Source organism: Eptesicus fuscus, chromosome 24, assembly GCF_027574615.1.
Source record: "Eptesicus fuscus isolate TK198812 chromosome 24, DD_ASM_mEF_20220401, whole genome shotgun sequence".
NCBI classification, from domain to species: domain Eukaryota; kingdom Metazoa; phylum Chordata; class Mammalia; order Chiroptera; family Vespertilionidae; genus Eptesicus; species Eptesicus fuscus.
Genome location: NC_072496.1, coordinates 4692703 through 4715407, shown reverse-complemented (window position 1 = coordinate 4715407; position 22705 = coordinate 4692703). Strand labels below are relative to the sequence as shown.

At 59.2% G+C, this 22705-nt stretch overlaps 1 protein-coding gene across 1 annotated transcript in view; it reads right to left on the bottom strand.

The window, feature by feature from the left end:
- Window positions 1-22705, bottom strand: part of SLC35F3 (solute carrier family 35 member F3) — a 55723-nt gene that overhangs the window by 18622 nt on the left and 14396 nt on the right. The window contains exon 3 of the mRNA XM_054712948.1: window positions 643-967. Coding sequence (XP_054568923.1) covers window positions 643-967 — 325 coding nt within the window. The remainder of the gene's footprint in view (window positions 1-642; window positions 968-22705) is intronic.

Here is a 22705-nt window from a genome sequence, read left to right as displayed (position 1 = left end):
TACTGGGGATCAAGGTAACATCCCGGGCCTGTGCCCTGACCGGGAATCGAACCGTGACCTCCTGGTTCCTAGGTTGATGCTTAACCACTGAGCCACACCAGCCGGGCATGCTCTAGGCCAGCGGCCGCCAATCTTTCGGACCTCACGGACCACCAGTGGTCTGCAGACAAGTGATTGGCGCCCGCTGCTCTAGGCCATTTTATTTTTTTTTTTTAAAAAATATATTTTATTGATTTTTTACAGAGAGGAAGGGAGAGGGAGAGAGAGACACATCGATGAGAGAGAAACATCCATCCGCTGCCTCCTGCACACCCCCTACTGGGGATGTGCCCGCAACCAAGGTACATGCCCTTGACCGGAATCGAACCTGGGACCCTTGAGTCCGCAGGCCGACGCTCTATCCACTGAGCCACACCGGTGAGGGCCTCTAGGCCATTTTAGAAGGTGCCGCCTGCCCCTCCTGCTTCATATAGAGGAGCTCCCAGGCCGGGGGGGGAGGGGTGGCTGGGGGTGGAGGTTCACCATCCCGGGGCGGGGGTAGGGGGAGAGAATTCGGCCCGTCCCACTAAGACACTGGGGGACCCCTGACTTGCCAGGTCTGCCCCAGCCCTGCCCCAGGAGCCCCCGCCGAGGGAGACCCACCTGTACCGCTGCCTCACCGACGGCCGCTCCGGGGCCCGGCACGCGTGGCCCACGTAGTAGAGCGGGAAGAACAGGCAGTTCCAGGAGGTGGCGAACCAGGTCAGGGTGAAGGGCGCGTCGAAGGTGCGGAAGGTGCGCTTGGCGAGCTGCGTGGTGCCGGCCCAGGAGGCGCACACGCTCAGCGCCACCGCCAGCCCCCAGCCCAGCTTGCGCAGCCGCGGCCCCGAGCAGCAGCGGCAGCAGCGGCGGCTCCCGCGCCCGGCCTCCGACCCCCCCGCCGCCGGGGCCTCCGCGGGGGCCGGGCCGTCCCGGGGGCGCTCCTCCCCTGCGGAGAGAAGGCACTCAGGTTAGGGGGGGGCCTCCACGTCTTCCCCGCGCCCAGAACGGGGCACCCACCTCACCCACGGCCATGGCCATGGCCCAGGCCCAGGCCGGACACCCCGGGAAGGGGAGGGACAGGGTGTGTGGAGGCAGCTGTTTGAAGCAAAACAGACCCAGGAGGACACGGGAGGGGCTTTGGCAGCTTCCGGAACCGACACGTAAATAGAAGGTGCCATCACCCGGCCGACCCGTGGGCGTGGCTCAGGGGTTGAGCATCGACCTAGGACCCAGGAGGTCAGGGTTCGATTCCCGGTCAGGGGCACAGGCCGGGGTTGCGGGCTCCATCCCCAGTGTGGGGCGTGCAGGAGGCAGCCGACCCATGATTCTCTCCCATCATGGATGTTTCTCTCTCCCTCCCTCTCCCTTCCTCTCAGAAATCAATAAAAATATATTTTAAAAAAGAGAGACGTTTTCTTTGGAGTTCCTAATCTGCAGAACCTTGACCCCCACGTGTGGCCCACGGGCCCAGCATCACCCCCACCACCCCAGCTTGTTGGGAATCCATGCACCATCTCGGGCCCCACCCACCACCCCAGACCCCGAATCTGTATCCCAACAGGTGACCTGTGTGCGCGGCCTTGGCCTTGGGAAGGCCCCCCTCCCCCCACCCAGGACACACAGACGGCTGGAGGGGCAGCGCGTAGCCTGCGTGGCCTCCGGGTGCTGCTGTGCTCCTGGGCCGGGGTCGGGGCGGTGCCCGGGGCTGGGGTCCCCCCTGAGGAGGCCTCACGCCTGGACCTCTGAAAGCTCCCGGGACCTGCCCTGAAGCCCCGCCCTGTCTGGCACTTAAAGGCACAGATACCAAGATTCTCGGCCTGGTGCGTAGGCCGGCGCTAACCACTGAGCAGCGCTGGCTGGGCTCCCTCTTCTCTTTCTTTTTTTAAAAAATCCTCACCTGAGGATATTTTCCCAGTGATTTTTAGAGAGAGGGAAAGACAGAGAGAGGTATCGATGTCAGAGAAACACATCGATGGGTTGCCTCCTGCATGCGCCCCGACCAGGGCCCCGGCCAGGGAGGAGCCTGCCACCGAGGTGCGTGCCCCGTGACCGGAATCGAACCCGGGACCCTTCCGTCCCCAGGCCGACGCTCTATCCACTGAGCCACACCGGCCAGGGCCCTCTGGTCTCTGTATGTGCTCTCACTGGCTTCCTGCCGATGGCCGGCCTTCACCCCCCTCGGGAGCGTTACTTAGAAACCGCGGCGGGCAGCTGGCGCTGGGGGAGGCCGGGGCCGCGCGCACCCCCCGAGCGAGCGAGCGTGTGACTTCTGGAAACCGGCCCGCAGCCCGAGGCAGGCTCCGCGGCGCCCCGTTCCCACAGACCGCGGCCCCGCGGCTCAGGCGTGCTTTTCCACTGTTTGCTTTTCATTCAGGACCGTGTGCGTCCCGGTCAGCTGGAAACTTAAACAGAGCTGAGCCTCCCGTCGGGGGGGAACCACGGGCAGATGGGGACGCCTAGGAGCCGGCGGGCTGGCCTTTCCTGGTGGCCTGGCACCGGGCCCACAGCCCGGGGGCCCACGGCGCTAGGAGGCCGTCCCCACTCGGGGGGGGGGGGCGGGGGGTGCAGGCAGGGAGGACAGAATACACAGAATACACGGGGGTCAAACTTACTCTATTTTTTTTAAACTTAAGAAAGCGTTAACAACCTGAAACCAAGGGTTGCATGGCATGCTTTCTGGAACGCACTAGCTCTACGAGGCAAAATCTTGATTCAGGACCGTCTGTTTGCCCGGCCGGCGTGGTTGAGCGTCGACCTAGGAACCAGGAGGTCAGGGTTCGATTCCCGGTCAGGGCACATGCCCGGGTTGTGGGCTCGATCCCCAGGGTGGGGCGTGCAGGAGGCAGCCGATCCAGGATTCTCTCTCATCGTTAATGTTTCTATCTCTCTCTCCCTCTCCCTTCCTCTCTGAAGTCAATCAAAATATATTTTTGAAAACCTCCCTTGTTGGAGGAGTCCAGTTCGTGGTTCTTAGTAAATTAACAGGAGGGCGAGGCCAGCCTCGCGAGCCCGTCGTCGAACATCCTGTCACTTCGGGATGAGCCTCATGCCCGTCTGCAATCACGCCCCATGCCTACCCCCAGCTCCCCGCCACCACCAATCTGGTCTCTGCCTCTGCAGGTCGGCTACTCTGGGTACTCACAGACCACACAGACCTCTGCACCTGCTTCTTCCACTTATCATAACGGCACTGGGGTTCACCCTCAGGGTAGCCTGTGCCACTCATTCTTTTTTCTTTTTAATATGTTTTTATCTACTTTTTTTTTTTTTACAGAGAGAGGTAGGACAGGGAGCGAGAAAGATAGGCACATCGGTAAGAGAGAACCACCCATCGGCTGCCTCCTGCACGCCCCCTACTGGGGATCCAGCCCGCAACCCACGTAGGTGCCCTTGACCAGGAATCAAACCAGCGAGCTCTTGGTTCGTGGGTCGATGCTCAACCACTGAGCCGCCCTGGCTGGGCGGTGCCCGTCATTCCGCGTGGCGGACCAGCCTGCGCTGCGTGCAGCCATTCGTCACCGGAGGGACACGTGTGTTGCGTCCAGGTTCCGGCTCCTGCGAATCATGCTGCCAGGAAGCCTCACGTACACGTCTTGGTGTGACATGTATGTTTTCATCACTCTTGGGCGGACCAGTGAGGTTTTGGGGGCCTCTCAGCCAACCAAGATGTATTGGCATCTCCTCCGGTGGGACATGAGGCAGACAGTGTACCCCAAGAGGACCCGGCTGACGCTGCTCTGGGACCGAGAGTCTCCCCCCCCCCTTTTTATCCAGGCCTGCCCGGGGGAAGCGGGCCAGAGGGACCATTTCCCATGTGTATTGATCGACGACGCGAAAGCCCATTCAGGACGAGCTTTTGTGTGATGAGGAGCGCGGGAGACGGTTTTTGTTCACGGCCGTCTGCAGGTGTAATTCAGCTCCCCACAACGCAGTTTGGGTGTGTTTATCCATCCCCTCACTAAATCCTTGCTCAGTGAGTTTGTGTGCGATGTGTGTGCGTGTGCGTGTGTGTATGTGTGTGCGTGTATGTGTGTGTGTGTGCGTGTGTGCGTGTAAGCCGTGGTTTGCAGGCAAAAGGCCTCGCAGGCCCTGGACGCCCCATGCAATCCTCATTTCCCACGACCTGTTGCTCCACCTGCCCCTGCCAGGCCACCTGCTGGGATCCTGGACTTTGGGTCAGAAACCCTGCCCGTAGTCACACAGGGCCGAGGCCCCAGTCACCCCCGGACGAGCACTGTCCCAGGGAAAGAATGGAACCCACAGATACCAACGCGGTTTGGATGCTGACCCCAAGCTGAGCTGCTGGCCTCACGGGAGTCAGGGTTTTACAGGAGGGCGGACAGCACAGGTGCCCTCCCCGCCCCCCACCCCCCGGCACACGCCAGGGGCAGCCCGGGCCCTGCGGGCAGCGGGGAGGCCTCGGCCGGAGCCGGCTCCCTGGAGCGGAGCAGGGGCAGCGAGCAGCGGTCCCCCCGGCGGCTGGGCTATTCGCAATGCATCCCGAAGCACAGAGCACTGGTTTCTGGAATACACCTGCGGCGGCCGCGGGGTGCAGGAGGCGGGACTAAACCTGCTGGTCAAGGACCGAGGCGCGGTCTGTCTTAGGGGTCAGACTGTCCTCCTCGGGGTCAGCACCTGCCCGGCCAAGCCCTCTGCACCCATGGGGGAGGGGTGTGTGTGTGAGCTTTTCTGTGGAAGCTCCGGCCAGCCCCAGCCCAGGCCGAGAGGCCGCGTTCTGCACCGCCCTCTGCACCGCCCCGTCCCCTGAGGGTCCTGTCCCGACCCCAGTGGCTTCCTGCGGCTAAAGGTCCGTAAAGTAAGTCTCCATGGCTGGCTCTCCCCTCCTGCTCCGATACCAAACCCCACCTGTACACGTGTGCCTCTGCCTGCACACACACACACACACACACACACACACACACACACAGGTGCACATGCACAAACACACAAGTACAGGCACACACATCTCCAGGTGCACACACACATACACAAGCAGGCACACACACACATATACACACGCGCACACACACACACATGCACATAGAAATTCCAACATGCATAGGTGCGCGCTCACACTAGCACACCGCAGGAACACACACATACACCTGCACACACAAACACGATGCACACAGGCACGCATGCACACACATCTGTACACACAGACACGTGCATGCAACACACACACGCGCACATGCGCACACAAGCCCACACGTGCATCGGCACAGGCACACACACACACACACAAACAGGCACACGCAGCCCCATTTCTCAGGGGTCCCGGCTCACGCCCTCGAGCTCTGCTGCTAAGTGACTTACTAGGCGGGTGCCATGTCTCTCCTGACAGCCAGGGCGAGGCCGGCCTCCCCCCCCTTTCCTCTCAGGAGAGCGAGGGCTGGCTCCAGTCCGACGGCTCATCAGCTCCGGGGAGCAGGGACTGACACGCGAGCCCCGACCCGCCGCCGGCCTCCCTCCCTCTACACGCCTCCCCGAGTCACACGAGGTCTTCACCGCCGAGAACGCATCCCTCGCCAGAAAGGCTTTTAGGGGTGACATCTCTCCTGGCTCTCCCCCGGGTCTGAGCCTCCCCCGCGCCCGCCCCCCCCCCCCCCCCCCCGCCCCCCGCAGGCAGGCAGCGCCACTGCCCACCTCCCGCGAAGGCGGCCAGCTCAGGTCCTTGGCATCCCTCCCGCGTCCCCACACGTCCGTGTCTCTGCCCGTCATCCATTCCCGCTTTTCAAGGCCAACCACCCCCTCTCCCCCTCCCCCGGGCCGTGGCTGCATCATCACCCTCCTTTCGGGCAACCCCAGGCTTGTCCGGGAACAGCCTCCGGCCTCCGTGTACAGAAACACCGGCTCTTGAAACATCCCTGCCCTGCCCGGGAATCGAACCGTGACCTCCTGGTTCACAGGCTGCCGCTCAACCCCTGAGCCGCCGCCGCCAGGCAGGGGCCTTCCAGGCCAGGTGCAGAGCAGGCAAGGAGGTGGTGAAGGTGGGGTGACAAGTCAGGTGAGAGAGAGAAGGCCGTGGGGCGGGGGGGTGATGAATGGATGAGCACTAAATCCTGATGGCCATGTGCAGGGGGAGGGACTGGGGAGCGGAAGGCGGAGAAGAAATCTGACCCTTGTAAGCAGACAGCCTCCCTCGTAGGCAGCACGGAAACCTCCGGAAGGCCTGGTCGGCGTGGCTCAGTGGTTGAGTGTCGACCTATGAACTAGGCCAGTGGTCGGCAAACTCATCAGTCAACAGAGCCAAACATCAACAGTACAACGATTGAAATTTCTTTGGAGAGCCAAATTTTTAAAACTTAAACTTCTTCTAACGCCACTTCTTCAACATAGACTCGCCCAGGCCGTGGTATTTTGTGGAAGAGCCACACTCAAGGGGCCCAAGAGCCGCGGTTTGCCGACCACTGAACTAGGAGGTCACGATTCGATTCCTGGTCAGGGGCACATGCCCGGGTTGCAGGCTCCATCCAGTGTGGGGCGTGCAGGAGGCAGCCGGTCGATGATTCTCTCTCATCACTGATGTTTCTCTCTCTCTCACCCTCTCCCTTCCTCTCTGAAATCAATAAAGATGTATTTAAAAAAAGAAAAAAAGAGGGACATACTGCCATCCCCATCTGCGCATGAGAGAAGGGCCGCTCACAGAGCTGGAATCACTAGCCACAGGGACTGGTTGGGGGCACCACCTCCCGTCCATCTGACCCCACAGCCCCCCTTTCTCCACAGGCGACCTGGCGCCGGCCTCCGGGGGGATTTACTGTACGGCTCCCAACTACCGATTCCTACCGAATGCCATGTTATTGAACACTAGAGGCCTGGTGCATGAAATTCATGCACGGGTAGGGTCCCTAGGCCTGGCCAGGATCAGGGGTGATGGGGGCCTTCCGGCTGCCAGCTGCGGCCTTCCTTCATTCCACGCCGCCCCCTGGTGGTCAGCGCACGTCACAGCGAGCGAGCGGTCTCCTGAAGGAACTGCCACAGGGTCAATTTGCATATTAGGCTTTTCTATATATAGATGGGAATACAGACGATCCCAGGAAATACTACTCTGCGAGGATGTGTCGCTGGTTAATATCCAGTGTCTGTGCTCGGTGGGACAGCCAGGAAGAGGACATGAAAACAAGAGTGGCTGTCAGAGAGGGCACGCCATCCACCCGGCTGGAACCACGGCTCAAGCCTCAAGCCCCATCGAAGGCCCAGCGGGAGGGCAGTCTCCTCCAAGTACCCCGGCCGGGCCTGTGCACCCCTGACACTCCTGCTCAAATGGCCCCTCCCCTCCCTCTGCACCTGGCAAGTCTCACCTCAGCTGCTACGCCTCTACCTCAGAAGGCCGCCTCCTCAGGGAAGCCTCCTCAGATTGCTCAATGACCAGTGTTCCTGGGACACTTTGTTTTCAGCTCTGAACCAGACCATACGACCTGTACTAGACAACTAATTTACCTATGTGCAGTAGATAACTAATCTATCTCTTATGTACCAGATAACTAGTCTACCTATATACACTAGATAGCTAACCTATCTCTTATGTACTAGGTAACTAGTCTATATGCACTAGATAGATAGCTAACCTATCTCTTATGTACTAGATAACTAATCTACCTATATGCACTAGATAGCTAGTCTATCTCTTATGTACTAGATAACTAGTCTACCTATATACACTAGATAGATAGCTAATCTATCTCTCATGTACTAGGTAACTAGTCTATCTATATGCACTAGATAGCTAATCTATCTCTTATGTACTAGATAATAATCTACCTATATGAACTAGGTAGCTAATCTACCTATATACACTAGATAGCTAACCTACCTATATTACTGGATAACTAATCTACCTATATGCACTAGATAGCTAATCTATCTACATTACTAGGTAACTCAGTGGTCAGCAAACTGCGGCTCGCAAGCGACATGCGGCTCTTCGGCACCTTGAGTGTGGCTCTTCCACAAAATACCACGGCCTGGGCGAGTCTATTTTGAAGAAGTGGCGTTAGAAGAAGTTTAAGTTTAAAATATTTGGCTCTCAAAAGAAATTTCCATCGTTGTACTGTTGATACTTGGCTCTGTTGACTAATGAGTTTGCCGACCACTGAGATAACTAATCTATCTAAATGCACCAGACAGCTAATCTATATTACTAGATAACTAATCTATCTATATGTACTAGATAATAATCTACCTACATGCACTAGATAGCTAATCTATCTCTATTACTAGATGACTAATCTAGCCACATGCACTAGATAGCTAACCTATGTATATGTACTAGATGAGTAACCTGCCTCTAACTACTAGATAACTAATCATCTATGCACTTTCCCCCACTAGCCTGAAAACGTCCTTAAGAGAATGGAGCCGATATTGTTCATTCCTGCAACCCCACGGCCTCGCTCAGTCCACGAAGGACACGGAGTGGGGCCCGGTGAGGTGCGTGCTGGGTCAATGACGTCACCCTGCCCACCTCCCACGCCGGAGTCCCACCACGCAGCACAGCTCCTAGTGTAGGTTTACGTGTCCCGCAGGCGGGTGCCTCCCCGCGCCCCCTTGTTAGAAACACGCCGCACGCTAATCCACACTCCCGCCATCCACACACAGACAGCCGCCGCGTGGGGACCCCCGCGCCCTGCGCCTCCGCGGCCCAACAAGATGAGTCAACACTCCCCCAACAGGCACGCGAGATGCAAATAGCTCCAACACATACACCCGGAGCCAAACTGAACCAAAACAACGAGGGGAGAGAACAAAAATCAACCCCCTCACGACAGAACATGACGGGACGGAGGGCAGTCGTGGCGAGGTACTGCAAAACCATGTTCTGTGCAAAACCATGTTCTGATCGGCCAGCCCCGGGGGCCAATCCGGCTTCACCAGCAGCCACGCCTCCCTTCCGGGCCTCACCGTCCTCATCTGTAGGATGGGCACACGGCACGAGGAGGCCACAGGCAGCCACTGCCCGGCCAGCCTCCGGCCAGCTCTCCCTGCCTTCAGGCTCCTGGCAACAGGTGAGAGCTCTCCAGGGAAAGCCACGTGTGCAGGTGCTGAGCCACGTGTGCAGGTGCTGAGCTCCGCCGGCAGTCCCAGGAGCGGGCAGGCGCGGGGCCACCCACACACGGCTGGCTCAGGGTCCCAGGACCTTCACCGAGGGGTCTGCTTTCTTTCTTTCTTTTTAAAAAAAAATCTATTTTTATTGATTTCAGAGAGGGAGAGAGATAGAAACATCCATGATGAGGGAGCATCATGGATCGGCTGCCTCCTGCACGCCCCGCCCTGGGGATCGAGCCCGCAACCCGGGCACGTGCCCTTGACCGGGAATCGAGCCGTGACCTCCTGGTTCCTAGGTCGAAGCTCAACCCCTGAGCCACACCGGCCGGGCCTGAGGGGTCTGCATTCTGCTCTCCACTCACGGACTGGCCCTTCCCAGCCCTCGCCCGCCCGGACAACCTGGCCAGCTCTCTCATCCCACCTCTGCCTCCTGGGAGGGGAGCGAGGGCTGAGAGGGGAGGAGGGGGGGTGTCTCTCTGTGCTTCCTCCTCCCTCCACACCGGAGAGTGAGCTCCCCGCACTCAGGCAGGTGGCTGCTGGGCCTGAGTAAGGCTCGCTCTCCTGGTCCCTGCTCCACATCCCCCTGCTTGTCCCCGGCAGCTGGGGCTGGGGGGTCACCGCACAGGTCACAGCTCAGCTCAGCTCGGCCTGCGCAGCCACTGGGCCTCTCCCGGCCATGCTCCAAACCGGGGACCAGGGACGCCCGTGTGTGTGTGTGTGTGTGTGTGTGTGTGTGTGTGTGTGTGAGCGTGGGGGACAGGGGCTGGTGTCCGGGCGAGCCCCTCCTGCCCAGCTGCCCAGTGAGTGCCCAGGCCAGGCCGGGAAGGAGCCCAGGCCGCGCCAGATGTGCCAGATGTGCGGGGGGCCCTGCACCAAGGAGCTGCGCGCGGTGAGGCGCACCCCCGCCGCCTGCGGACCTCGCTGCAGCTCAGGGCGCGGGGAGCTGCGAGGTGCCGCCTCCGCAGGCAGCTGCACTGCGGGGATGCCTCCCCCCCCACCGCCCCCCCCCCGGGAGCTGGCAGCCCCCCCAGGCCTGGCGGGGAAAGGAAAAGGGGCGACCCCGCTGGGGGGCACACCCCCGCCCCCGCCCGCGCCCCTACCTTCCACTTTGGTGAGGGTCAGCACCGGACTGTTGCAGGCGCTGAGCGGGGCCACCCGGGCGGAATGCTTCTTCATGGTGAGCCGTCCGCCTGCGGGAGCCGCGACCGCCTACATCCTGGGGCCGGCCGAGCGCCCCGGGTGCCCGCGGCCTCCACCCTGCAGGCCCTGCCGGCGGCCCCCGCTCCCGTCCGCCGCCCGTGGTCCCCGCGCTCACTGCGGCCGCCCCGGCCCCGCGGAGCGCATCTTCCCGGCTGGCCCGCCGCTCCGCTCCGCTCCGCTCTCCAGGCGCGCACGCCTCCCGCCTGGGCTGCTGCGAACTCCGACGTCACGGCCAAGTGCGCGCCCCACGCCCACCCGGCGCACCTGCCCCGCCCCCGCCCCACAGCGGCCAGTGTCTCCCTCCCGGCCCGGCCGGGTCCTGGCTGCAGCTTGGGGGATGCGGAGGGGGGGGGGGGGCGGCTAGCGCTGGCCACCAGCTCCTGGGTCAGCCCTGATGGGACCAGCGCGCTGGAGGGGACCCCGAGAACTTGACCTCGGTGCGCCACAGGTTTTGGATGGAGAGCGGCCGCCACTCTCCGCGCCAAGTCCCCGATGGCTGGCTGGTTTACGGGGAAGGGCCGGCAAAAAGACGCATTAACTTCTGCGGGGACACGAGCTTTTCACCCTCACCCTAGTATACGTTCCCACGGATTCTGAGAGAGAGAGTGGAAATGGGAGGGAAAGAGAGAGAAACATCGATGTGAGAGAAACACACAGACTGGGTGCCTCCTGCGCGTGCCCTGACCAGGGCCGGGCCAGGGAGGAGCCTGCCACCGAGGTACCTTGACCGGAATGGAACCAGGGACCCTTCGGTCCGCGGGCCGACGCTCTATCCACTGGGCCACACCGGCCAGGGCTCCGGGCATGTGATTCCGTGTGGCCCCCTCCCCGGGGACTGCTCTTCTGGGGGAGAGAAGATGCCTGGGCTGCAGGAACAGAGCAGCCACGGGAAAACTAAGGTCCCATCCAGGAGGTTGCACCCACTGCCCCGGTGCGGATAGGACCCACCCCCTGGGAGACAGAGAACGCTGGAGGTGCGCCCCGCTCCGGGTTCCCGCCGCCACGGCCGGGCTGGCATGAGCCTCTGCCGGGGGGCTGCTCTCCCTGCCCCGTCTCAGACCCGGCTGTAAGCCACTGGCCAATGATGCTGGTTAAAACGCAATGACATAGCCAGGCCGGCGTGGCTCCGTGGTTGAGCCTCGACCTAGGAACCAGGAGGTCACGGTTCGATTCCCCGTCAGGGCACAGGCCCGGGTTGCGGGCTCGGTCCCCAGTGTGGGGCGTGCAGGAGGCAGCCGATCCATGGTTCTCTCTCATCATTGACGTTTCTCCCTCTCCCTTCCTCTCTGAAATCAATAAAAATATACCGTATTTTCCGGCGTATAAGACGACTTTTTAACCCAGGAAAATCTTCTCAAAAGTCGGGGGTCTTATACGCCGGAAAATACGGTATTTACTGCATGATGTCATTCTCATGCCCCCAAAAGGGAACGTGGTGGAGGGTGACCTTAGACAGTGGGGTCTCCCTAGCGTGGCACCTGCCGGCCGTGTCGGGGACATCCGCCCGCGTACCCCCAGGTCTCCGGCAGGGGTGGTTCTTAGAAGCGCCTCTGGTAGGGTTCCTGTTACTACGTGCCCTCGTGAACAGCTGGGATGGACAGAATGGCCCCCCAAAGCCAGGGCTGCCGGCCGCTGGGGTTGTCTCAGGCTATATCCACGGGAGGGTTTTTAAGGGTCTCTGCAGCGCCCTCTAGTGGTAGCTTCCACACCATACACCTCTCACGGGGAACTTGTCCCAAGACCCCTAGGAGTTCTGGTACACCTGTCTGCCTGCTGGGGTGATCTGTACCCCCTCTGCCTGCCCTGGGGTTATCTGTACCCCTCTGCCTGCCCTGGGGTGATCTGTACCCCCTCTGCCTGCCCTGGGGTGATCTGTACCCCCGCTGCCTGCCCTGGGGTGATCTGTACCCCCTCTGCCTGCCCTGGGGTGATCTGTACCCCCTCTGCCTGCCCTGGGGTGATCTGTACCCCCTCTGCCTGCCCTGGGCTATTTGCACCCCCTCTGCCTGCCCTGGGCTATTTGTACACCTGTCTGCCTGCTGGGGTGATCTGTACCCCCTCTGCCTGCTCCGGGGCTATTTGCACACCCTCTGCCTGCCCTGGGTTATTTGTACCCCCTCTGCCTGCCCTGGGGTGATCTGTACCCCCTCTGCCTGCCCTGGGCTATTTGTACACCTGTCTGCCAGCCCTGGGGTGATCTGTACCCCCTCTGCCTGCCCTGGGCTATTTGCACCCCCTCTGCCTGCCCTGGGCTATTTGCACCCCCTCTGCCTGCTCTGGGGTGATCTGTACCCCCTCTGCCTGCCCTGGGCTATTTGCACCCCCTCTGCCTGCTCCGGGGCTATTTGTACACCTGTCTGCCTGCCCTGGGGTGATCTGTACCCCCTCTGCCTGCCCTGGGCTATTTGTACACCTGTCTGCCTGCTGGAGTGATCTGTACCCCCTCTGCCTGCTCCGGGGCTATTTGTACACCTGTCTGCCTGCCCTGGGGTGATCTGTACCCCCTCTGCCTGCCCTGGGCTATTTGTACACCTGCTTCGGCTTCCTGCTGGGCTGAATATGCGGTGAGGCAGGGACCTTGCTCGGTAAGCACCGTTGAACAAACAAACGAATGAATGAATGAATGAGTGAATGAAGACACCAGGGCAGGAAGAACTGGTCACATGAACACCCGGTGACACAATTCCATCTCCCCCTTCTCGTGAGCTTTGCTTCCTTCCTTGCTCCGGTCTGAACCAGGCCCTTTCCCGTCTGCACCGCGCCCCCTCCTGCGAGCCCACCCTTCTGGCGAAACCACAGAAATGAACACGATACACAAAGCACACGCACGTGCCAGGCCGTGGCCAAGCCTCCAACGCCCGCCTGCTGCCCGGAGGACCGCGCCTGGCGGCAGCTCCGTGTGAGGCCAGGTTATGGGAAATGCCAGAGAGCTCATCGATTCGGGCTTTAACCTTGACTGCTTATTCCAACTGCCGGCATCGCATGCGAGGTGGACAGACGACTTCTCAATTGGGACGAGGAGCAACCTAAGACATAGGGGGGCGGGGAGGATGGCCCTGGGGGGGCTCTGGAGAGCAGGGGCCTTCGCAGGACCGGACACATTTCACCACGGCCTCTGGGGGCTGCGTTCAACTCCTTCATGAGACGGGAGCGGGGAAGCTCAAAGGGGTTAACTCAAGTGTCCTTGGAGCTAATTAGATCCCAAACGTAGCCCGGCCAGCGTGGCTCCGTGGTTGGGCGTCCACCTATGAACCAGGGGGTCACGGTTCGATTCCCGGTCAAGGGCACAGGCCCGGGTTGCAGGCTCGATCCCCAGTAGGGGGCGTGCAGGAGGCAGCCGGTCCGTGATTCTCTCTCATCATTTCTCTCTCTCTCTCTTCCTTCCTCTCTGCAATCAATAAAAATATTTTAAAAAAACAAAACAAACGAAGAAGATGATCGAGAAACAAAAAACCGATGGCTATTCTGGGAGCAGTAAGTGGAAGCACCTAAATATACCCTCAAGTGCACGCGGCCCCGTGACGCCGCGCTCGCAGCTGCAGCGGCAGGAAGCCAGCAGCGCCCGCGCGCGATGGGGCTGCCTGCACTCGGAGGCGCGTCTGGTGGGACAGCACCGAGGCCGCTGGTTCTTGGAGTTCGGTTTTATACTTGGACGAGGTTCAGGACACTCACGGTGCCTTCCACGGGACGCCTTGTTTTCAGGAAAGGATGGACGGCGTGCCTCTAGGAAAACACCTCCGCCCTGAGACGTAAAAGACGACGCGAGCGGCTCCCCGCTCCTCGGGCAAGTCTCCTGGGAGGTGAGCCCTCACGAGGGGAGAGGGAAGGCCAGCTGGGCCATCGGGACGCCGGGCAGAGTGTCGGGAAGGTGGGCAGAGGCCAACGGCAAACGCACATGCTTCTCTCCACCAAGGAAGTGACAAGTCGCCCGGCCCGCGTGGCTCAGGGATGGAGCAATGACCTCTGAATCAGGAGGTCAGGGTTCGATTCCCAGTCAGGGCATATGCCCCGGTTGTGGGCTCGATCCCCAGTAGGGGGCGTGCAGGAGGCAGCCGATCCATGACTCTCTCTCATCATGGATGTTTCTATCTCTCTCTCCCTCCCTCTCTGAAACCAATAAAAATATATATATATATTTAAAAAAAAAAACAATCTGCCCTGACCGGTGTGGCTCAGTGGATAGAGTGTCGGTCTGTGGACTCAAGGGTCCCAGGTTTGATTCCGGTCAAGGGCATGTACCTTGGTTGCGGGCACATGCCCAGTAGGGAGTGTGCAGGAGGCAGCTGATTGATGTCTCTCTCTCATCAATGTTTCTGGATCACTATTCCTCTCCTTTCCTCTCTGTAAAAAACCAATAAAATATATTTTTAAAAAAACAATCTACACGAATAAAAGAGAAAGATGCAAATTGACCATACCTCCGCGACGCCCACCAGCCAATCAGGAGTGAGTATGCATATTAACCCAAAGATGGCGGGTTAATTTGCATACGCAGGCACAGAGCGGCTGGGCGGGGTGGGACACATGCTCTGAGGGGGAGGTTCGGGGCGGGGGGGGCATGGAGGGAGCTACAGGAGCAGGGCTCCAGCTAAAGCGGAGAAGACTGAAGGCTCCGGCCAGAGCAAAGACAGAAGGCGGCAGCCAGAGCAAAGGCCTGGGTCCCGGGTGCCAGAGGAAAACCGGTGCCGGCAGCCAGGGGAAGGAAGGCCTATTGCACGAATCTTCGTGCAACGGGCCTCTAGTGGAGACAATAAAAACCAGTGGTTGCCAGAGGTGGGGGGAGAGGTCAATGAGGGGAGCCCAGAGGACTTTCACACAGTGACACTGGCTGTACGATTATAACGATGGATCCGCGTCATTCCACTTTTGTGCAAACCCGTAGAGTGTTCTACGCCCAGAGCGGCCTAATGCCAAGGACGGGCTTGGTCTGATGATGGTGTGTCCGTGTGGGTTCCCTGGGTGAGAGGTGTCCCCCTCCGGGCAGTGATGTGATCGGAGGGAAGGCTGTCCCTGGGTGACGCTGAGGCTGCCCACGTGAGGACCACACTCTGAGGACCAGCAGGTCAGGGGGGAGTGAGCAGCGTGGAGCGTCACTTCCCCTATCTATGTGCCTGGGGGGTGGATGGCAAGGCCTAGGTGTGCTGAGCATGAGTCTGCAGATGGAATTTCCTGATTTGTTTTCTGGGCTTCACCCAACAAGCGCGGGCTGGCTTGCCAAGATCCTGAGAGGGCGACTGTCCCCACGGCAGGGCCACCTCAAAGGGACCGCAGGAAAGTGATGCGGCTTCCGTGCGACCCCAAGCAGGGGCGGAGCTGCCCCGGGTCCACGCCTGTGGCAGCTCGGAGCCTCGGCAGGTCGGGATGTGTGTGTGCCCGGGCCCTGCACCTGCAGAGCTGAATTCTGACCCGAGGGCTCCCAGCGGCCAGGACACGCCCAGGCTCGGTGAGACGGAGCAGGACGCAGGAGGAGGCCGAGCCTTCGCCTCCCTCTCCCTGCTGGGTGGGGTGCTCCCAGCTGGGCTCCCAGCCACGGAGCCAATGACGGGGAAGAGGCAGGTGTGTTCGTGGCAGAGCCAGGGACAAGCAGACAGGGCGGCAGCGAGGACCGAGCAAGGGCACCACGCACACAAGTGAGGGGGGTGTGTGTGTGCACAGGTGCTGACCAGAGCGGGGGCTGGGCGGCGGTTGCTCCGAGGGGGATGGGTGGGGGGGGGAGAGGAGGGCCCCCACCAGCCTGGATTCCGAGGCCCAGAAAGAATCCTAGGAGCTACGTGCAAACCACGGTGTGTCCGTTGGATGAGAGCTGCTGAGAGTCCCAAGAAGAGGCGGGATGTGCCCAAATGATGGGGAGCAGGGCAGTGCAGGGCTAACAGCCCGCCCCTGGGCTAGAATCCAGGCCCCTCACTTACTCTTTCTAATACAGTATATACACTAGAGGCCCCGTGCACGGATTCGTGCACCGGTGGGGTCCCTAGGCCTGGCCTGCGCCCTCTCGCAATCCGGGACCCCTCAGCGGATGTCGGACTGACGGTTTTGGCCAAATCCCTACAGGCCAGGCCGAGGGACCCCACTGGTGCATGAATCCATGCACCGGCCCTCTAGTATGCATATAAGATCTTTGGTTAATCTCCTCCTGCCCTCCCCCCTCCCCTGAGATTCATCAGTCTGTTCCATGTTTCCATGCCTGTGTGTTGAGCATATGCCCCCCTGGTGGTCAGTGCGTGTCATAGCTACCGATCAAACGGTCGAACGGTCATTTAGGCTTTTATATATAAAGATTTCAGAGAAGACAGAAGAGGGAGAGAGAGATAGAAACATCCATGATGAGAGAGAATCATGGATCGGCTGCCTCCTGCACGCCCCGCACTGGGGATCGAGCCCACAACCTGGGCATGTGCCCTTGACCAGAACCGAACCTGGGACCCTTCAGTCTGCAGGCCGACACTCTATCCACTGAGCCAACCCGGCTAGGCTCGCCTCCTTTACCCTTGATCTCGGGCCGGTAACACTTCTCTGCCTGCCGCTCCGTCTGTACAGCCGGCTGCCTTGAGTGTGCGGGCGCTCAGAATTGATCAAACACAGGGCCAGCCCACTGTCAATCAACAGAGAAAACAACAGTCCAATGAATAGCAGTTCCCACACAGGGGGGCAGGTCCATTTACCAAGACCCTTTAAAATAGGGGGAAAAGGGTCCAACCGGCATGGCTCAGTGGTTGTACGTCGACCTATGAACAGATCGATTCCCGGTCAGGGCACATATACCCGGGTTTCGGGCTCAGTCCCCAGTGTGGGGCGTGCAGGAGGCAGCCGATCCATAATTCTCTCTCATCACTGACGTTTTTCTTTCTCTCTCTCCCTCTCCCTCCCTCTCTGAAATCAATAAAAAACATATTTTAAAATAATAAATAAATAAAAGTAGGGGACAAGGAATTCGTCCTAAGAGAAACCTTTATGAGGCAATCTGTCCCCAAGTGGTATTCCTCCCTGAAGTCCTAAAAAACGAACAAAACACTGGCTTGGCCTGCCCCCTGGTGGATTTCTCTTGTCATTACCGCAGGCAGGGCCCTACCTCCAAATGCTTAAAAACCTTTAGAAATACTACTAAGCAATACAATGATCCAGGAGGCGCCCCCTTCACAAGCATTGCGGGGGGGGGGGGGGGGGGGGGGGGGGGGAATGGGCTGATGTGAAAGTAAGTGTAAAAAAAAACTGACAAAGACCTGATTTGTTAACATTTTCATTACGACGGCTACATATTGGGGGGGAGGGGGGGCGGGTAAGATGGCCCACATATAATTTGTCCTCCTTAAATTTGCGTGCGGCCACCGCACGATAAATTGGCCTGTCGTATCTGATCGCCCTTCCCACACCCACAGAATGTGGGTTTTCAAAGGCTACAGGGGGTGACAGGGTGAACATACATCATAGCCTGGCCCGAGTGGCTCAGTGGTGAAGCAGGTCTACCCCAAAACCAGGAGGTCACTGGTTCGATTCCCGGTCAGGACACATGCCCCGGTGGCGGGCTCGATCAGCAGCGGGGGGCGCACAGGAGGCAGCTGATCCATGATTCTCTCTCATCATTGATGTTTTGTTTTGTTTTTTAAATATTTTCTTTTATTGATTTCAGAAAGGAAGGGAAAGGGAGATAGAATTATCAATGATGAGAGAGAATCATGGATCGGCTGCCTCCTGCACGCCCCCCTACTGGGGATCGAGCCCACAACCCGGGCATGTGCCCTTGACCAGAATCGAACCTGGGACCCTTCAGTCCGCAGGCCGACGCTCCATCCACTGAGCCAAACCAGCTAGGTCTCATCACTGATGTTTCTCTCTCTCTCTCCCTCTCCCGTCTTCTCTCTAAAAACCAATAAAAACATACTTAACAAAAAAAATAAAACACAGCACAGGGCAATCACTCACTTGTTGATCTCAAATCACACACACAACCACCTGAAGAACAACCCTAATGCCGCCCCCGCCGTGAGGCAGACATTGGCTGCGTTCTGATGACATCATCCAAGGGGGCGAGGCATGGGTGGGGAGCGGGGTGGCAAAGGAAATGAGCAACAACAACCACCAATGAAAGGGAACACGCAGCCCTGGCTGGTTTGGCTCAGTGGATAGAGCGTCGGCCTGCGGACTGAAGGGTCCCAGGTCACATGCCGGGGTTGTGGGCTCGATCCCCAGTGGGGGGCGTGCAGGAGGCAGCCGATCCATGATTCTCTCTCATCACTGATGTTTCTATCTCTCTCTCCCTTTCCCTTCCTCTCTGAAATCAATAAAATATATTTTAAAAAAAGAGTGAACACGCATTTTAAAAAATCTCGGGATCACACAGAGATCACCTGAGTACAGTTAGACGTCAACAACACGGTGCGGACACCGGGCCTGGGGGCCCCCCATAGTCTCCCCAGAGGGGGCCAGGCCGCGGGGTCTCCAGGGAGAGCAGTAAGAGGTCCTGGGAAACCTCGGCGGCGGACACAAGGCGGGACCCCCGAGGGCGCGGGCCGTTCAGGAAGGCAGGTTTAAGGCACGCCACCAGGTGAGGCGGCAACCAGCCGAGAACCTGCTGGGGCAAAGGTGAAGTGAGAGACGGGAGTTCCAGCATCAAACGGCCTGTGACCCGGGACAAAAGAGCGGCGTGCGGTGGGGAAGGAGCGCATTTTCCTCACCGTCTGTGATGGGCACGGACGGAGACATCTGGGCACCCATGTAGAGGCGTGTGAATGCACGTGGACAGTGAGCGAGCCACGGGTCCCTCACGTCAAGCCATCATCACTTGCCACGTCGGGTCCGCTCAGAGTCCCCCAAGCATGGGGCGGCGCACACAAAACCCCACGCACCACGCGGGGCGGGAGGGGGGCGGGGAGCGACGCCAGAGAAGATGAGCGCCCCACGGGTCGGGTCGGATGAGGCCTTTCGCTCTCAAACCCACGTCCGGGCCGAAGGACGGTGCCGGGAGGCGAGCGTGAGGATTGCCCACGAGTGAGGTCACGGCTGCCCCCGCCCCCCCGTTCCCAGGGAGGGGTCTGCGTAGAGTTTACGAGGGAGGACGCATACGTGAGCTCCTGCTGCCCACGCCTTAGAGCCTGAGAAACGTCGCACACGTTAGAAAACGGAGGCCAGCCCTGACCGGTGTGGCTCAGTGGATAGAGCGTCGGCCCGCGGACTGAAGGGTCCCAGGTTCGATTCCGGCCAAGGGCGTGTACCTTGGTTGCGGGCACATCCCCAGAAGGGGGTGTGCAGGAGGCAGCTGATCGATGTTTCTAACTCTCTATTCTATCCCTCTCTCTTCCTCTCTGTAAAAATCAGTAAAATATATTAAAAAAAAAAAGAAGAAGAAAGAAAACTGAGGCTAGAGATGCTAAATGAGTCTCCCACGATCCAAGAACTGTGGGTGGCGAGGCCAGGCCAGAACCGCCCTCCCCTCCACCCCCCACACCCCCACCCCGACTTCCTCCACAGGGGGCCGAGCCCAGGGCCTGTGGGGGCCGCCCAGCAGCCTGAACAGAGCAGGTCTCCAGGGCTCCTGAAGACGGTGGGGGGCGGGGGGCGGGGGGGAGGGGGACTGCCTGCTGGAGGGCGCAGCTGTCCCTTCAAGGACACATCCCTCATTTGCAGCTCTTCCCTTGCCAACTAAGACAGGTCTGCAGCCCAGAGGCCAGCCGGTCCTCCCCAGAGGGCCACGCCGGTCCTGGCACGCGCTCTGGAACACTCTCTCAGGCCCCCTCCACAACTCGGGCGTCCCAGCTGCTTCCTGAGCTCGCGTGTCTCTCACGGGAACAGACACGTCCACGTTTCCACACACGGCCTGGCCCATCGTCACACGGATTCAACAGAGAGGCGCTACGAAGTCTGCTACGAAGCCCAATCTCCGAAACGGGCAACAATGCCCTTCTTCCTTTCTCTTTCCTCTCCTTGTCTTCTGCCATTCTCCTTTTACTTCAAAAAGGCAGTGGGTTTTGTATAAAAAGGTGGTTTGGAATATGAATGTGCAACGGGTTTATCACCACTTCGGATCAATGCACAACTATTTCTAAAGCTAGAGGCCCGGTGCACGAGATTCATGCACGGGGGGGAGGGGGGGAGGGTGTCCCTCAGCCCAGCCTGCACCCTCTCCAATCTGGGACATCCCTCTCACAATCCAGGACGGCTGGCTCCCAACTGCTCGCCTGCCTGCCTTCCCGATGGCCCCTAACCGCTTCTGCCTGCCAGCCTGATCACCCCCTAACCACTCCCCTGCCAGCCTGATTGATGCCTAACTGCTCCCCTGCCAGCCTGATTGCCCCTAACTGCCCTCCCCTGCAGGCCTGTTCACCCCTAACTGCCCTCCCCTGCAGGCCTGGTCCCCCCCAACTGCTCTCCCCTGCAGGCCTGGGTCTCCCCACAACTGCCCTTCCCTGCAGGCCCAGTCACCCCCAATTTCCATCCTCTGCTGGTCTGGTCACCCCTAACTGCCCTCGCCTGCAGGCTTGATCGCCCCCACTGCCCTCCCTTGCAGGCCTGGTCCCTCCCAACTGCCCTTCCTTGCAGGCCTGGTCCCTCCCAACTGCCCTCCCCAGCTGGCCATCTTGTAGTGGCCATCTTGTGTCCACATGGGGGCAGCCATCTTGTGTGTTGGAGTGACAGTCAATCTGCATATTACTCTTTTATTAGATAGGATGACTCAGTCCTTGTTTCAAACACGGCTGCCCCCGCGTGTCACAGCTGCACGTACGACAGTCATAAGCCATCTAAGGAAAAGCAGGGTGGGGTCCTTGGTAAATGCAAAGGAATCTGAGACCAACGTGTTTGAGATCAGCTGTGGAAAACGCGTCAAGTTCAAAGTCCTGGGTGTTGTGTGGAGGGGAGGGAGACACCAAGTGATGGGGTCTGGGTGGGGAGGGGCCGCTGAAATGTATCTGCAACTTTTTTTTCCTTAAAAAAAACCACAAAGCAGCCCAGCTGGCATGGCTCAGTGGTTGAGTGTCGTTGACCTATGAACCAGGAGGTCACGGTTCGATTCCTGGTCAGGGCACATGCCTGGGTTTCGGGCTCCATCCCCAGTAGGGGGCGTGCAGGAGGCAGCCGATCCATGATTCTCTCTCATCGTGGATGTTTCTTTTATTTTTAAAAAATATGTATTTTATTGATTTTTTACAGAGAGGAAGGGAGAGGGATAGAGAGTTCAAAACATCAATGAGAGAGAAACATCGATCAGCTGCCTTCTGCACACCCCCCTCCTGGGGATGTGCCCGCAACCAAGGTACATGCCCTTGACCGGAATCGAACCTGGGACCCTTCAGTCCGCAGGCTGACACTCTATCCACTGAGCCAAACCAGTTAGGACTCATGGTGGATGTTTCTATATCTCTCTCTCCCTCCCTCCCTCTCCCTTCCTCTCTGAAATCAATAAAAATATATTAAATTAAATAAAATTTAAAAAAGCAAGGGAGAAGGCAACATTAGACTTCAATAGAGCTGGCTGGTGGTCCTATTCCTTTTTTTTTTTTTGCACCTTTGGGTGTGTTTAAAATAGTTTCTGATAAAAAAATAATAATAATAAAGCCATCCGCGTATTATTTAGATGGATGGAGATAGTGACCAGAAATACGGATAAGCCAACTCGTTCCGCACGGGATGTGAGCTGGGGGCGGGGGGGGGGGGGGGTGTGAGGGGAGGGGAGCTCTGGGCAGCCGATTCCTTTGTACCGTTGAATGCATCCCCCTGTTCGCCCACTACGCTTTCACAATAATAGTCTCCAAAACACACGAGAAAAAAAAAAAAAAAAAACCCTGTGAATTATGCAAAACACAGAGGTGAGACGACACCCCGAGAGAACATGAAGTGACATTTCAGCGACAATTGTGCGAGGGTGCTGGGATAATGGATGCTCCGTTCATCTCCACACGCCGGTCACGGCGTGCTCTTGCTTGTACCGCGCGGGATTATTTTTAACGTCAGCCACGGATCCAAAGAGACACGCCGTCCTTTCTCTCTCTCTCTCTTCTGGGGAGGGTCACTTAGGTGCTTTTCATCCTCTGGGTTTTTGTTCCATCAGTGGTTGCCAACCCTCGTCCCTTAAAACCGACGCGCACGGAGTCTTTCCGGACCCGGCGCTGGGGGAGGCTCTCTGCAGAGGCAATTAGCTTCACGGAATCGCACAAAATTGGTGCCGCGTCCCCCGGTCCATTACCCGCCCCACCTCCTCTCCAGGGTTCGCCGACGAGCACGCTCAATCAAATATTAATTCGGATAGAAACGGCTCCATCATGACCCACGCCGGAGGCCCAAATGGCCGGGGCTTTGTAGCCGGATGCTGCGGGCCACGTCCTCTGGCTCGTGGCTCACCGCCGGGCGCACTGGATAAAGCAGGGCTCCCGGGGTCTGGCGAGGAGGGGGCTTCACGGGGCGGCTGGCCTCGGGCGGACACCCACGGGCAAAGAGATGCCGGGTG